Source organism: Rhincodon typus, chromosome 20 (assembly GCF_021869965.1).
Source record: "Rhincodon typus isolate 14 chromosome 20, sRhiTyp1.1, whole genome shotgun sequence".
Lineage (NCBI taxonomy): Eukaryota > Metazoa > Chordata > Chondrichthyes > Orectolobiformes > Rhincodontidae > Rhincodon > Rhincodon typus.
The window spans coordinates 10,511,222-10,529,124 of record NC_063351.1 but is presented as its reverse complement, the minus strand read 5'-3'; the positions used below and the strand labels follow the sequence as shown (position 1 = coordinate 10,529,124).

General features: G+C 40.6%; 1 protein-coding gene across 1 annotated transcript in view; it reads left to right on the top strand.

Moving 5' to 3' along the window:
- Nucleotides 1-17,903, top strand: part of LOC109930658 (cGMP-dependent protein kinase 1) — a 483,442-nt gene that overhangs the window by 313,836 nt on the left and 151,703 nt on the right. Inside the window, exon 6 of the mRNA XM_048608956.1 lies at nt 2,797-2,891. Within this exon, the coding sequence (XP_048464913.1) occupies nt 2,797-2,891 (95 nt within the window). The remainder of the gene's footprint in view (nt 1-2,796; nt 2,892-17,903) is intronic.

Sequence of the window (17,903 nt, the reverse complement as noted above, 5' to 3'; positions counted from 1 at the left end):
AAACTTCATCGTACTTGCAATTCACACAGCATTTGTCTAACTATTGCGCAGATGACATGCCTACGTGTGATATAGGACTATGTTAGCAATTAGGGGGTTATTCATCTCCCAGAGATTAGTTGATGTGTGGAATGAACTACTGTTTTCTGAAGATTTTCTGAATTTCTTCATGAGAGAGCTGAACTTATTACTAATTGGGGCAGAGATAAACTTTGTACAGCTGAAAGATCTAGATTCTGATGCATTTGTCTCACCATATGCAAGATAGTGTGTGTGTACACGTATATACTGTAGTATAAATGACAGGAACCTCAGGACTGTTACATGTTGATACTTGGTGGTGTTTTATAATGTCTCTGCTTTAGTCCTTAGTCATCCTTTTTATAGTGGAGATTAAGTTTTAATATTTCATTCCCTATATCAGACAATTTACCAGCTAGACTTATGGTTTCCTAAGGCAAATTCTATTATTGGTTGGAACATGTCAATTTTGTGAAAGAATGGAATATAAATGTTGTAGTTGTTTCTGACAACTATATTGATTGACACATTTAGAGGACACGATATTTACCATCTTCGTAGGAAGTTTAGACCTTCTTCTGATGTAACACTCAGTGCTTGGAAGTTACTATACTTCCAAATATACCTCTATAATTCTGAAGTGCTTTGAGAAGTTAGTCATGGCTCATATCAACTCAAGCCGACCAAATTGCCCTGATGCTTTGCAATTCGCCTACCGGTGCAACATGTACACAGGAGGTGCTATCTTCCTGGCTCTACGCACATCCTTGGAACATCTAGATAACAAGGATACCTTGGTCACGCTTCTATTTATGAACTACAGTTCCACCTTCGAAGCCATATTTTCAAACAAACTTGTCTCTAAACTCCGAGACCTAGATCATGGCTCCCCCCCTCTGAATCCTCGACTTCCTGACCCATAGACCACAATGAATAAGAATAGGTGACAGCAAAATTGTAGGTTGGACCTCAAACAATGATGAGACAGAATACAGGAAAGAGATTGAGTGCTTAGCGACATGGTGTAAAGACAAGATTCTCTCCATTAACATCAGCAAATTGAAGGAGCTGGTCATTGAGTTCCAGAAGCAGAGTAGAGGGCACATCCCTGCCTGCATTAATGTGCTGAGAGGGAGATGGTCCAGAGCATCAGGTTCTTGGGAGTGATGATCACCAACAATCTGTCCTGGTCCACCCATGCCAACATGTGGTCAAGAGAGCACAACAATGTCTCTACTTTCTTAGGAGGCTGAGGAAATTCAGGATGTCCACAAGACTCTTGCCAATTTTTATAGATGCACCATAGAAAGCGCTCCATCTCAATGTATTACAGCATGGTATGGCAACTGCCATTTCCAAGACCGCGAGAAACTACAGAGAGTCGTGGACACAGCCTAACACATCACACAAACCAGCTTCCCGTTCATTAACTTGATCTATATTTCCCACTGCCTCAGGAAAGCAACCAACATAATCAAAGACCCCTCCCACCCAGGTTATATTCTCTTCCATCCTCTTCTGTCGGGCAGAAGATGTAAAAATTGGAATGCACGTATGAACAGATTCAAGAACAGTTCCTTCCATGTTGTTATCAGACTTTTGAGCGGATCTCTCAAACATTCACTCTGATTTCTCTCTCTGCACCTTCTCCATGGCTGTAACATTGTATTCTGTACTCTGTTCTGCTACCCTGATGCACCTTGTATGGTACGATCTACCTGTATAGCATGCAAAACAATGTTTTTCACTGTACATTTCTCGGTACATGTGACAACAATAAAATCAACCAATCAAAGGGATGTTTGTCAAAGTTGTTAATCAGTCATTGTGGGAGGTAGGAATGTAGTTATTAAGCCAAGCAACCTAGTTTAATTATCTCTGCAAAAGCAATACTATGTTATTAATGTCAAAAGAACTGTGAATGTGGAGATCTGAAATAAAAACAGTAAGTGCTGGAGGAACTTGGCAGATTTGGCAGCATTTGTGAAGACCAAACCAAATTCACATTTTGAGTCTGATATGACTCTTCTTCAGAACATGGTTCCACAGTTCCAGTTCTGAAGAAACATGACATTGGACTCAAAATGTTTCTTTCTCCAATGGTGCTACCATTGGATAGGGAATGCAGTATTTGAATTACCTTTTGGACTCAATTTTCTCTGTGGCAAGTGGGTAGTTAGGCTCTGAACCAGAACACTCCATGATAGTTTCATTGCAACTCAAAGAATCCAGAATGTTGCGTGCTGTTAATGTGAACCATCTTTTGAAAAGTCACCCAATCTCTAGTTGGGGAGGGATCAAATAGCTGATTAAGTATTGGAAGGGGTAGCATGGTACGAACAATATGTAAAGGAAGCTATACGCTTATGCAATCCCTTTAATTTCTCTTTTAAATCGGGTTCTTTTTGCCTGGATGGATGCAAGGGTATATATATTGATCATTATGGCACCAGGAAAAATCTGAGGAAAATGGTCAGGAGAAGGAATACAAATTGGCTTCTGTGCTCTGTGCTCTCCCAAATGCTCAATGTGGACCTATGATAATAATGTTTGCAGTTGTGAAGTCCCTTGAGCCAAATAGCCAGATAGGTTTGACTGTCTTTAAGAATAACATAGGGGAAAGGTATTAGGGGGCTTGTCAATGCAGATAGGATCATCCACCTAGCTGTTCTGGTGCTTTTGGAACAAGAGGAGTGACAATTTGGATTAAAGAGAAATTGTCTCTCCTCCCATAAGTGGAAAATCAATGTGATTGGTTCTTTGGTTCTTTGGCAGGTGAATGTGACTCGGGAAGAGTCATCAAATGAAGAAGCTGTATTTCTTCGGACATTAGGAAAAGGCGATTGGTTTGGAGAAAAGGCTCTTCAGGGGTAAGTCCATTGGGAAACAACCTGTTTTGCTTTGCAAGGTTAATACCAACTAATGTCTATTGAAAGCACTGTTGGTCATTTTGTTGTAAAATGAGAGGAAGTTTGCAGATACATGACTCAAAAATTTCTTATTCAACCTTTATGTGAGAGGATGAATGTAACTGTTTGATAGGAGTCACTACAGGCAAACCTAATTCTGTTGTCACCCAGAACCTACCTACAGATCCTCTGAATGTTGTTGGGGCATGTTGTAATATTCTCCAAACTGAAATGAGTGGATTCATATCATAAAGGTCAGTTGTCATATATAATCGAGTCATTGGCGATTCTGTTCTGTAACCTCCATTGGCAGAAAAGTAACAATACAACTGTCCCAGCGGAGTCTTTCTGTGCTGCCAATAATTGTGATACGTCTTGATAAAACAGCTTCGGCTGTTCTTTTGTTTCTCAATTCTATTTCTATTTGAAAAAAAATGAATGGTCACTGCAACTGTTATACTTAGAGGTCACTAAGTTACGTGACCTCATGTACGGTGACTGGCAGCACCCTCAACTCTTCCATTGTTGTACCCAATCTGTGCAGCACCCCCCATTGGCCATTATTGCACCGTCAACCATTGTCACCAGCACTCCTGCCTCTTGTGAATTTCTGCTGAGTGTTCTATCACCGAGCTGCCAGAAGGTGGTCCAGAGCACCTGGCCAGGATTAGGGGAGGGATGTGACCTGGCCGCTCACAACATGGTCGACCCATGTCAGAAGGTCACTCAAATATTCTTGCAACGAGTTATAAGCTTATGGAAAGCAGAAGAACGGTAATAAATAACACTAATAAATAAAATAGACAGTCAGCAACTGGCCTACATTGCCTGATATTTGTCTTTTAACTTGTTAAGCACTGAAAAACATTTTCACTTTGTGGATCTTCACAACAGCCTATACTTAGGATAAGGATTTACTGACCATTTGCTTAACTGTTATTGAACAAAGTCAGGGGATTTTGCATAACACAATACTACAAACATTAATGTGCTTGTCTTAAACTTCTCTCTGTGCTATTTCAGCGGATGGATTAGCCCATTTATTATCCCTTCTTAAAACAACACAGAGAGGTATTTGTCCATTGCTATCCCGTGGCCTGATTCCAGCATCTGGCAGTGATTCATTTGTCTCTTAACTGAGAAATGCTAAGTTAGCAGTGTTGCCTGCCTGCTTCCCATTTGTATCCCTCAGCAGCAAGGACCTGTTTCAAGGTCAACCCATGACATTTCTACTCAGACTGTGGGCTGCATGCCATGAGTGCAGTTGGATTGATGCCTCCATGCTCAACGCTGTCTTGATCAGACTTGGATATACATGAAAATCTTCAGAGCTGTTTGCACATGGCCCCCAAGTCTTACCAGTGTTCATGTGTTATAAAGTTACCCACCAAGACTACCACTATTTACCATACTTAAAAATGACCAATTATCTGAGGCAATGTCAATCGCTCTATCCAATTAAAGTTTGAAACAACTCATGTCTTGCAGCTAGTGAGAGTTTTGCAATAAATATCCATTTTTGTTTTTTTTTGTCATGACCATTCTGTAGTTTTCTTAGATAACACAGTGTGGAGCTGGAGGAACACAGCAGGCCAGAGGAGCAGGAAAGCTGACATTTTGGGTCAGGACCCTTCTTCAGAAAGTGGAGCAGGAAAGCTGACGTTTCAGGTCAGGACCCTTCTTCAGAAAAATCTTCTGAAGAAGGGTCCCGACCCGAAACATCAGCTTTCCTGCTCCTCTGATGCTGCCTGGCCTGCTGTGTTCCTCCAGCTCCACACTGTGTTATCTATGATTCCAGCATCGGCAGTTCTTACTATCTCTGTAGTTTTCTTCGCGCTTTTATGTCAGTTTATTTCTCCTCAGTGCCTGTTTTTGGCAAATGCAAGGACAACTACCTTTTCTGACTAGTCCATTATTGCTGCTTGCTGATGTCAGACAGGCAAAGTTGTGTGAAGTGGTTTGTAGCGACACTTCAGTTGGTGTTGTGACATCTGTACAACAGCTAGTGAGGCACTGCTTATGACGTTACAAAAACATGGTTGCAAAAATGCATCCTGGGAGACTAGTGTATAAATATCTGATGTATAAATTTCAAATTCTCTGCTGATTTTGTGAAAAGGTGTCAGTTGTTAGGCAATTATGTTCACAATGTTAAGTCCCTCTGCTCTGGGAGGAAGCAAATCCAGAGCAATTCTGCAAAACTATTATAATGCGAGAGAGAGTTGCATTGCAGTGTTTCTGAAAAAAAAGCGTCCTAACCTAATTGTCTGGGACAGCAATGACAATCAAGCAGCAAAGTGGCAAATGAAACAAAAAGGTGATAAGTGGCAATGTTTAGACATTCTTCCCAGGTTTTATTAGAGAGTAAATGATTTTTGGATCTTGCTGATTCTGAGATTTGATACTACCACAGAACTAATTTTTTTCATATTCAGATGACACATGGAATATCATAATTAATGCGATAAATAACTTCTGTCAGAGGAAATTGCTGTACGTTTGACTCCACTAAGTTACCTTTGCCTAATGCAGCAATGTCTATATTATCCCATATAACAGTGAAAAAAACTAGGGTGTAGATAAAGTGGTATTGAAAAATATAACACAGCTTTATCAAAGGTGTCTGGGATGACTTAAGCTTTTGGTTACAAAGATTAGCACACTTCCCTCAGCGTGTCATGCTTCAAGTAGTCCAAGTTAAGATGATGTTTGAAATCTTTGTATCCTCAGGACATGTGCTATGATACATTGATGATCTCATAAGCATGTCTTTTAAAGGTATACTGACATTGTGTCTCTTAAAGGAATGTTGACAGACCAACGGTGAGGCTTTAAACAACAGAAATTCTTGGATATGGTAATTTGGCTTCAAGGGACCTTGCATGTTGGACATAAGACAGCAACATCTCAGCATACACTCCACAGGCACTGGCCACCAAGTGCCCAGGACCATGAGCATTGGCATCCAACATGTGCCAGCCACGAAGACTCCCTCAGGGCACATCTCTGATCCAATTACACTATGATTCGATACTTGAATTCTGCACCAGCAATAATCATTGTAATGCTGCAGTTAGGACCCTGTGAGCTCAGAGACATGCATCCAGCTCAAGGTCTGGACCAAGCTACATTTTGGACTGTTCAATTAGCACTCACTCATTTTGAGCCCACCTGGATTTCCCACAGTGTCCCTGCCTTGTCTTGCTTTTTTTGCACCTTTTCCATCAGCCAGAGAGACCAGGCTCAGAGTACTGCTGTATTGCCGCGACATTTAGTGCAGAGACAAAGCCAGAAGGTTCTCACGGTTGTCAGCCAAGCACAGTCAAGTCAGATGGTCTTCTGTCAGCGGTCTCAGGACAGTAGGTCAAGGGCAGACTTTGATACCAGGCGAGGAGCTTGGATACGGTTAGTCAGCCACTCGAGCTGGTCAGAGTCATCGTCCTCTCCTCATAAGGGATGAACTGTCATGTGTGGCAGCCGACCATCCCTCTTGACTCTTTCTGCCCTATTGTGGGCTGTTTGTTTCTAGAGTAAGAGAGAGGTGGGTATTCTTGGAGATAAAAGTGGATGGCACTGTTGGTGCAGGTGGGGAGGTGCCCCTAGGAAGTGAGTAGGCAGCACAAAGGGTAGTTAGTGGAATTGAGGTAGGAGAGGGTGATGGAGAGTGTTGCAGGCAATAGTGAGATTGGTAGAACAAGAGCAGTGGGTACATTAGCAGAGATAGACTCAGTGTGAGGTGTCGGAGAGATGATGCTTCAAAATGGTGTTGGTCAGTTGATGTTTTCAGGATTGAAATCAAGGGATGTCAGTGTGTGTGGACCAGCTGTTGGGGTAATTGGAGCTTAGGTACAAATCACCCTGGATTGAGTGGAACAGTCTCATAGAACTGAGGGGCTACCCTGATGTACATATCATTCTAAAGATAATGGCTCTGCTTAACCCCCTGCAAGATTTTCCAAGTCATTGGCAAATCCTCACAACTCTGCAGCATTTGCTTTTAAGGGAAACAGAGGGACATAAATAGATGCACGCAAAGGCAGAGTGGAGCTGTAAATAAATACGCAGCAAATTGCCCAAAGGAGAAATCATTTGACGGCCTTACATCCTATGCAGTGCTGACACCTAGAGGATAATAAATTGCTATTTTGAACAGGCCAATGTGTTTTAATAGTGCCAGAGGGATGGCAATCTGTCTCTCTAAAGCATAGACATAATCGCTGCAGTAAGCAGTAATTCAGTTTCTGCAGAGGGTGCATTGCACAGTCAGTTTGTTAATGGGACTTTAATCGTACCAAAACTCCAACACAGACCACCTGATTCATCCTGGCTTTTTGATTAAGTAAAGAAATGAAATTACCCAAAGTACACATGTCTGAAGCTTTTGACAACAAAAAGCTTTTGGTGATATTAAATTTCCATACCTGTAAACATATATCTGATTGCATGTTCAAGATGTACACTAATGCACAGTAAATGTTATGACAATATATATCTTTAGAATTTATAAAAGATATATAAAGTGGATGGCTGGAGATAAATTAAGTGATGCTGGTGATAAGCAAGCATGAATCTTGGGCAGTTTTCAATATTATCTCAAAGTCATGATTGATTACTCTTTGCTAATGTTTACCTTTAACAATGTATACCAGCTAATTTATTGCTAAAGGCTGTTTTAGTTATTCACTGATGCTGTTTTCCGTTTAATAACAGTGTTACTCCTCATCTATTGTCAAGTACAATTCGGAAATCATTTTGGTTTGAATTATGATGGATAGGTGTGATACCGGGACTATGTTTAGCATGTACTGAAAGCAGAGGTCAGGTTAGAAAGAAGCAGACTGCTTCCAACAGTTGGAGTCAAGAAAGAAAGGATCATAGAGGTGGAATTGCATACATGCATATGATTAGGAGCAAGAGTAGGCTACTCACCCCCTTGAGCTTGTTGTACCATTCAATAAGATTTCTGATCTGATTTCTCCACATTTCCACATACTCTCCAATAACTTTCACCTCCTTGCTTATCGAAAATCCACTTTTGTCTGTCTTAAAACTGTTCAAGGATCTGCCTTAAAGCTATTCAAGGAATTTGCTTCCATTGACCCTCTTTGAGAAAACGTATCTTCTCATCTCTGTTGTAAATTGGTGACCCCTTATTTTCACAGTGTGACCTGTGGGTCTATATTTTCACTCAAGAGGAAAATTATTTCCACATGCACCCTGTCAAAGCCACTGAGGACCACTCATGTTTCAACAAGTCACCTCATATCCATCTAAACTCCAGTGGATACAGGTATAGCCAGTTCAACATTTCCTAATAATATAACCCATCCATTTCAGAAATCAGTTTAGTAAACTGTCCCTGGACTGCATCCAATACATTTATCTCCTTCCTTAGATAAAGATATATAAATATATAATAGTCCAGATGTGGTCTCAATAATGCCTTGTGTAACTGAGGCATAATCTCCTACTTTTACATTCATTTCCTCTTTCAATAAATGATAACCTCATAAACATTAGCATCTGTGGTTTTTTGTTGTATTAAAATGATGACATTCTGTTAGTTTTCCTAATGACTTACTGTACCTGCATACTAAGCTTTTAAGCTTCATGCAGTAGGACAGTCTGATCCCTTTGCATCTCAGAGCTCTGCAATCTCTTTGTCATTTAGATAATTTTTTTTATCATTCTTTCTGCCAAAATGGACATTTTCATATTTTCCCATATTATACTCCATTTTCCAGATCTTTAACCATTCACTTAACCTATCTGTATCCAATTGTAGCCTCCTTATTTCCTCTTAACAACTTGCTTTGCTACCACCAAATTGTTTATATAAGTAGTAATAAGTGAGGCCCCAGCAACTCATTCCCTGTGAAATACACTTGTTGCATGTTGCCAACCAGGAAATGACCCATTTATGCCAATTTTCTGTTTCCTGAAAGTTAACCAGTCATCTGCCTATGCCAACAAGTTACTCCCTATCCCATGAACTCTTGTTTTCCAGTGTAGCATTGCATATAAGAGCTTTAGAACAGAGGGCAGTAATTTTTTTTGCAGAGAGAGTTGTGCGGCTGTAGGGTTCAAAACCACATGAATGAAAGTGTCTGATGGTGTTGTTGAGTGGGCAAGGCCTACACTGTCTGCCTTGCCCAATTGACACCTTCAATGGCCAATTATTGGCAAGGTGAGAGCTGCTTCATCACAATTCTTCAGCTGATGGGAGGAGCTCAGTGACTAGGAGCCACTGGGTATTTCACCCTGCTGTGTCCTTGAGTGGAGAGTTGGTGGGGACTTAGAGGTGGGAGGTAGTTATGGGACTCACTCCAGCTATTCCCTCCCTGTCTCGATGTATCAATATGCCCCAACTCCCTCTTCCCACAATCACAGGGTCTCCTCTTGTGCACTTGCTTTCAGTCTAACAAGTCATAGAATTATACAGCTCAGAAACAGACCATTCGGTCCAACTTGTCCATGCTGACCAGATATCCTAAATTAGCCGAGTCTCATTTGCCAGCATTTGGCCCATATCCCTCTAAACCCTTCCTATTTGTGTACCCATCTAAATGCCTTTTAAATGTTGTAATTGTACCAGCTTCCACCACTTCCTCTGGCAGTGCGTTCCATACACGGACCACCCTCTGCATGAAAAAGTTGCCCCTTAGGGTCCCTCTTATATCTTTCCCCTCTCACCTTAAACCTATGCCCTCCAGTTTTGACTCCCCTACCCTGGCAAAAAGACCTTGGCTATTCACCCTAACCATGCCCCTCATGATTTTATAAACCTCTATAAGGTCACCCCTCAGCTTCCGACACACCAGGGGGAAAGAGCCCCAGTGTATTCAGCCTCTCCCTATAGCTCAAACTCTCCAAACCCGGCAACATCCTTGGAAATCTCCTTTCAAGTTTAGCAGCATCTTTCCCAGAGCAGGTAGATCAGACTTGAATGCAGTATTCTAAAAGTGGTCTAATCAATGACCCGTACATGACCTCCCAAATCACTCAGCCTGGTGGAGCCACTTGTAATTGCGGTATTGACCACCACTCCCTATGATACGGCTTGGACCACCAGGATGCCAGGCAAACAGATAGCTGACAGCTCCCTGAGGTGAGGCACCCTCACAAGTGAAGGGTAGAAAACCAACTTTCAGCAATTTAAGGCTTCCTGGAGGGCCAATGACTGTGGGTCCATGGGAGTGGACTCCCTGCCTACTTTTCAGGTGTCAGGACGGTAAATGCCACCAGATGAAATGTTCTACCCTTCCAGTTTGGCCCAGATATTCTGATGCATGTCCCATCTGATTTTGAACTCCTTTCAGCTTCATTGCAACTAAAACTCCAGCTAGAGCCGGGTCGGAGTTTGATCTGTTTGCATGCATATGTTGATAGTCTAAGTTACAGATATTGGTGAGGCTGCCTTCGCTGGGATGAGACACATCGTACAACGATGATGGACATTAATTGAAGTTTCAATTAAGTATAGATAAAGACATGTTTGAGCCTTTTGTTACAAGCTCTACTTAAAAGAGGAGAGAAATAAAATAGAACCAAAGAAAAGAGTTTACATAAGTGCACAGAGCAGTGTGGATTCAGACATTGGGAGAGATGCATAGAATAGCAAAAAATCAAACTTTGTCAGATTAGCTTCTCTTTGTTGGTCTTTTTAAAATCAGGTGAAGGTAATAATGCAAATGAAAATAAGGAAATTGCAGAACTTGATGTAATTACTTTGTGTCAGTTTCCATTGGTATATGATCCTCTTCCTGTGCTAATATTCCAGGGAAGGTTGGAAATCACACAACACCAGGTTATAGTCCAACAGGCTTATTTGAAAACACAAGCTTTTGGAGGGAATGAACAATGAATCCAGGAGTGGAACTCATGAACATTAGTGTAAGCAAGAAAACAGTGTTTGAGAATAAAGGCACTTAATCCTAGGCACAGATGTTTTCACCCCTGTGTTTTCAGCAAAGATTTTGAGGAAATTGCAGGTACTTTAAACATAATTATTCAACTCTTTGATTGGAAAATTGCAGGCATATCATCATTGTGTTATAATGGTGATAGAGGAAACAAGTATAATTAAGATTAATTAAGATTAGAATGACTGAGCACTTCAAAACAAAATCACATCTGATCATAACAAACGTAACTGAATAATTTTGAGGAGGTAAGTAGTGAAGTGGCTTTGAGATGTTGTCCATGGATAGTTTATATGGAATTCCAGAAAGTGAAGTTCCACATGGTCTAGTTAAAATTAAAACTTATGGACGTGAAAACAAATTATTGACCTAATTAGGAAATGGGTTAGGCTGTCAAAGGCAAACAGTTGGGCTCTCTTGCGGCATGATGGTTGTGCCCCTACTCCTGGACTAGGAGGCCTGGGTTCAAGTCCCACCTGCTCCAGAGGTGTGTAATAACATCTCTGAATAGTTGATTAGGAAAATAGCTTAAGCAAGAATAATCTCAAAACACAAACAGTGAGACTAATGCTTGTGTATAAAAATTGGGAGAATCCACACTGCTTACTGGATAATTCACAGTAATTATTAAATCCTTTGATAATATATTACATGTATCAAAGTTTATAATGATGGTAAAAGTAATTGATTGAATGGACAAAAGAGTTTAACAGATGGATTTCCAGACAGTTAAGTTTGATGACATTTACACTGGACAAAAAAAAAATGGTAAGAGAATATTTTAAATGACAAAAAGCTAAGACTACTGGATGTCCAATAGAACTTTAGTCATTTTGTATAAGCAGATCACTGACATCTAGTAATCAGGTGTGAAAGAAAAATCAAAGAACACTAATGGAATGAGAGCAGAAGATAGTGGGAATAAAGTTTTAATACAGCTATACAAGCCCTGGTAAACCATATCTCGGGCATTGTGCATAGTTCTGGATACGACAGTAACAGTAGGATATATCGATGTTGGAAGGAGTGTAGCACAGATTTGTCAGAATGTTTCTGGGGTAGAGTAAGAAGAAAGAGCATAAACCAGACTTGTGATAGAAATGCTGAAGGGGTAATTTGATTGAGTCTTTAGGATTTTGTAAAGAGCTGATATGATAGTTAAGAGAAACATTTTCTGTTAGTAGGGACCACAGTAATTGGTGAGCACACCTTCATTTGCCTAGGATGTAAGCTCTGAAATATCTTCTGTGCACATCTCAGTCTCTGCAACTTGCTTTTGTTGTTGCTGCTTAAAACCTATCTCTTTGAACAAGCCTTTTGGTCATCTGATATAAAGACCCGTATATTCCATTGACCATACACTCATTGGAATAGCGCAGATGAGAGTTGGTAGCCAGAACCGTGCAGGATTCCAGATGCAGTTCATTCAGTGGGAATTGCTAGGGAGGGAAATAGAAGATTCTGATGGGCAATTCCCCTGTGTCTGGAGCCCTGAAAAGAATCCAGTAAATTTGGAGAAGTTGGAGGATTCAACTTCAATTATGCTAATAGTTAAAGAAAAACGGAGTAACTCAACTATTAAACTGACTCTCACCAGCTCAGCTGCCCAAACGGACTTCCCTGATCCCTTGCCCACACCCCACGCACCCCTCCAAAAGGAGCTGGATGGTCTACTGCATTCCAAAGTGCTTCCCCACGGCATTATCAAACAAAATCTGACATTCAGCCATGAGAATTACGAGAGATGACCAAAATCTTGGTTGAAGAGGTAGGTTTAAAAGAGCCTCTTAAATGAAGAGAGAGAGGCAAAGATGTTCCAGCCTTTAAAGCCTAGGTAGCTGAAGGCAATGTCACTATGGATGGAGTGATGAAAGTACAGGACAAATCATTACAGTGCAATCTGTGGCAATCCGGATTATAGTAGACAGATTCGTTGTTCTCCCAATTATCACGTTTTTACTTGGTGCAATGATTCGTTCACATAGATATCTTTAACCACTGGCATTCTGAGCCATATGCACTACTTGCATGCCAAATATAATACTGCTGCCTCGGTATCAGAGAGCCATCCTTCTTTTGATAACAGATTAGGATTAATCCTTTATTATTTTTACACAGAGATTAAAAAGAATTTACAACTGTCTTGCTCACCACTCAGTGTCATAATTCTCTTCAGCAAAGGCAAATTATATCTCACAAGTAAAATGGTGACACAATATCATAATTTTCATCAGTCTAAGCACCATGTGTTTTTAGAGGAAACTGACTAGAGCTATTCTGTGTATAAATGCTGATGTATTTATGGTAAATTATACTCTCATTTTTATTGTATGGTAAGTACAATAAACTACAAGAGTACAGTCTAAATGGATTGAGGAAAGATCATTGGGGTGGGATGTGTTGACCCGGGAGAGGTTTACTATTTAGACTTCGTATAAACTGCACTATAAAATCACATTGAGTGCATTGCTGGGAGAATGCCATTGTATGAGTGCAGACTTTTCCCCACAAGGACTTGAAATGCATGTAAGAAGGATGTTACATCAGGGAACAGCAGTGGCTGCATTTCTGTGAGATGGAGATGGGGAGTCAGATCTGCATGTTTATTACATTTTCATACAACTTATAAACAAGCCATCAACTAATCATCTTTTGGCTTTATAGTTTCAGTGTGCTGGAGTTCAGAACATGGAAACATAGCCCTAAAATTACAGGTAGAACAGTCAGGAGTGCTATTACGACATACTTTTCATACGAATGGGAGTGAAAATTTGAAAAGCTTTCCCCAAAAAAGTATTGAGGTTTGTGAATTGAAAGTTTCAAAATTGTTAGGTTTTTGCTAGGTATGGATATTAATCCTTCCAAAACCAGGAGCAGTCAATGCAGTTAAATAGATTGACCATAATCTGACTCTGCTGCAAAATCCATTGGAATGGTTAAAAGGTCTGCTCCTTTTCCAATGTCCCCAAAGTCAGATTGTGCATGTTGTGGATTAGAATAAAATGAATTTACAGTCAGAGTTGAAATAAATGGATAAGTTAGTTCAGCTATTCCATACCTAAGCTTGAACATTAGAACTTACATTATGATCCCGACAATCAAATAAATCTTCGAACATTTCTGTCATACTCCAAAAATAACCTTACCTTTTAGAAAAAGGCAACAGAGTGTCAATGAGAGTTTCAGTTCTTGGTAGACATGAAGTATGGGCTGGTCAATTGTGAACCATGTAGTGTCAGTCATTGTGTTTCAGAAGCGTGTAAGATGTAAAATTCAGTGAGAAGTAGATCAAATGACAGAGTAGATCAAAAAGTAGATCAAATAAATCAAAATGGAAAATCAACGACAGTTATTACTGAATGTACTCCTGCCGGTTATTCTTTTGTTTTGGATTGCAGCAGTTTGGTTTTGCAACCCCTAACTTCAGATCATTCTGTAGTGGTTTAGCTAATCTTGCCACTAAATTGTATGTTTTTGCATTAACACTGGCAGATATAAACAAGATCAAACTGCATCACTTAACATGAGCAAACCAACTTTGCACTCTGAGCACTGCAAGGGTGCTGGTAACTGATGAGCACAACCCAAGGTACTTCACAGTTAATAAAGAAATGTGATGGAATACTGCCTATTATCTGGATGAATGCAGCTTCAACAACACTCAAGAAGCTTAGAAATCACACAACATCGGTTTATAGTCCAACAGGTTTATTTGAAAACACAAGCTTTCGGAGCCTCATTCCTTCTTCGGGTGTTGAGGCTCCGAAAGCTTGTGTTTTCAAATAAACCTGTTGGACTATAACCTGATGTTGTGTGATTTCTGACCTTGTCCACCCCAGTCCAACACCAGCATGTCCACGCTCAGGAAGCTTGACGCCATCCAGGACAAAGCAGCTCACCTGCTTGGCATGCTTTTCACTACATTCACCATTCACGCTCTCTACCACGGACACACAGTGTTAACAGTGTGTACCAAGATGCACCAAAGAAACATACCAAGGCCCTATCAACACCAATTGTAAACCCACAACTACTTCTATCTTGAAGGACATGGATATTATAAAGCTGGAGTGGGTTTCAGAAGAGATTTACCAGGATGTTGCCAGGAATGGAAGGTTTGAGTTCTAAGGAGAGGCTGGTTAGGCTGTGACTTTTTTTAACTAGAACATAGAAGGTTGAGGGTTGACCTTATAGAGGCTGATAAAATCATAAAGCGTATAGATAAGGTGAATGGTCAGTGTCTTTTCCCGAGGGTGGGGGATTTCAAGGGCATATTTTTCAGGCAAGAGGAGAAAGATTTAGAAAAGACATAAGAAGCAATTTTTTCACACAGGTTGGTTTGTGTGTGGAATGAACTTGCAGAGAAGGTGATGGATGTGGGTACAGTTACAACGTTTAAAGTAAGTACATTAATAAGAAATGTTTGGAGGATAAGCTCAGGCAGGTGGGCCTAAATTAGTTTGGAATTATGGTCGGCATGAACTAGTTGGACTGAAGGGTCTGTTTCCGTGCTGTATGATTCTATGAGAATTGACACACTGGAACAACACCAGTTGCAAGTTACCTTCCCAAGCCACAAACCATTCCTGACTTGGAACGATATCAGCATTCCTTCACTGTCATGGCTCAACCTTCTGGAACTCTATCCCTAATGTACTTACACCCAAATGACTGTAGCAGTTCAAGAAAGTGCCTCACGATGACCATCTCAAGGCCAAGCAGGGAAGGGCAGTAAATGTGGGCTTAGCCAGCAATGCTTACATGTTGTAGGGAAAAAAAAAGGTATTTTGGAAGTGTATTAATGTTTGTGAACAAACAACAATGATAAGAATGAAACCAAGAACTCCAGATGCTAGAGATCTGAAACAAAAACAGAAACTCAGAAGGTTTGGCAGCACCTGTGAGGTGAAAATAGCATTAACATTTCAAATTTGATGACTTTTCGTCAAAATGGATGATGAGAATGATCTGTTTATTTGTTTCTGGTGAAATAATTGACCCGTGAACATTAGACAGGGCTAAGACAGAACTCACTCACCCATAATTCATTTCTTTGAAATTGTGAATAGCACCAAAGGAATTGGAATCTAGTTGACTAGATAGACATTTTTAAATGTCTTGTATGGAGTGGCACCTTTGACAATGCAACATTCCTCTGTTGTGTGAAGTGTCAGCCCAAATTATAAAGTCAAGTATTGCTATGGGACTGAGCTGAACATTCTTCTGAGTCAGAGATAGTAGGAACTGCTGATGCTGGAGTCTGGCCTGGCCTGGCCTGGCCTGCTGTGTTCATCCAGTTCCACACCTTGTTATCTCTAACCTTCTGAGTCAGAGGTGCAAATGCTAGCACTGAGTCAACTTCTTATTCACCTGGAGACATAATGTATTCTGCATATTTTGTTTGAGAACATGTATTAATAAAGTTTTCAGGTGTAGGTCTCCTGAAATGAATACACAGAATGGATCCTTCTCTGCATTTATTGTAAACATTGCTGTAAAACTAAAAAAACGTTTGTTAAGCTAGAAAATGCAAGTTTCCACTTTGTCAGGAAGATTAAAAAAACAGGATATTATTTAAGTTGAGAGCTGGATGAACACAGCAGGTCAAGCAGCATCAGAGGAGCAGAAAAGCTGACGTCAGCTTTCCTGCTCCTCTGATGCTGCTTGGCCTGCTGTGTTCATCCAGCTCCACACCTTGTTATCTCAGATTCTCCAGCATTGGCAGTTCCTACTATCTCTGTATTATTTAAGTAGAGAGTGATTGCAATACAAAGGAATCTGTGTATCCTTGCATATGAAGCTCAAACAGTTTGCAATGCAGCTACTGCAGTTAATTAGGAAGGCAAATGGAGTGTTGGCTTTATTGCAAAGAAGACTGAGTACAAAAATAGGTGATGAGACCATTTCCAGGGTGTTATTTCTGGCTTCTGTGCTTAAAGAGGGACATACAGGCATTGGAAGCAATTCAAAGAGGTTTCCCTCAACTGATTCTTGGATGAAGAGATAGTCTTATGGGGAATTGTTAGGACTGTACTCATTGGACTCGGGAAGAATGAGAGGTGATCTTGTTGAAACATATAAACTTTGATGAAATTTGACATGATAATTCCTGACAATTAACAAAGGGACTCCCACATAGACTTTTTTTCTGTTGCATTTTGCCTTGTCCTGCAAAGAAGAGGGCATAATGTTAACGATGGTGGGATATTATGTGGGTGATATTCTTGTCATTGCTGAATAGAGCAAGTTATGCAGAGACAATGAGAGTGTCTCCAAGTGGGTGTGAGCCTGCGAGCATAGCAAAGTGTGGTAGAGTGTTATATGTTAGATTTTGGTTCTAAGTATCAGTGTGGGTGATGTGGATGTTTGCATTGAACAGCGGGCAAGGTTGGTTTGAGATATTGGGTGAAGATGTATTCATTGACTGTCACCACCCAAATGAGGTCGTCAAACATGTTGTGATTCTGCTGACAGATCCTTGGCTGCAGGCTCCATGAATTGATCTCTTGCGGTGATCTTTAAGGGCCTCGTGCAGAAGAACTGTCTTTGCCTTCCTACCCACAAATGCCTCTAACATTGTGTCCACCTTCCTGCAAATCCTTCTTGACCATGGTATTTCATTTTCGATCCTTTCAATCTGAGCAATATTATTCAGTGTCGTTTCCCTTTAAGATGGAGAGACTGCCTTTAAGAAGAGGCTGGGTGTATCACATTATCCCAGCGCAACACTGTTTAGTCCCTGCTAGACACACAGGCAGTCATACTGCAAAGCCAATGCAGCCAGAAAGTAACTTGTTTGGCCCTGTGCCGAATGAGATAGGAATCCTGGGTTCTTGTACTGTCTACCTCCAATGGGAACAACTGCAAGTAAAAGTGAAAGTGACTTCCACCCCCAAAAACAGGGCAGGCATACTTCGAGATTCAATTATCTTTGTCTTTGCAATTTTTAGGGGGAATTTGTGCATTCATCACATCCTTGCTTTCTTTTTATTTATGTCTTATTGAAGTTTAGAAATGGATCGTGTTAGCTTTGCATCGCTGTCAAGGGATC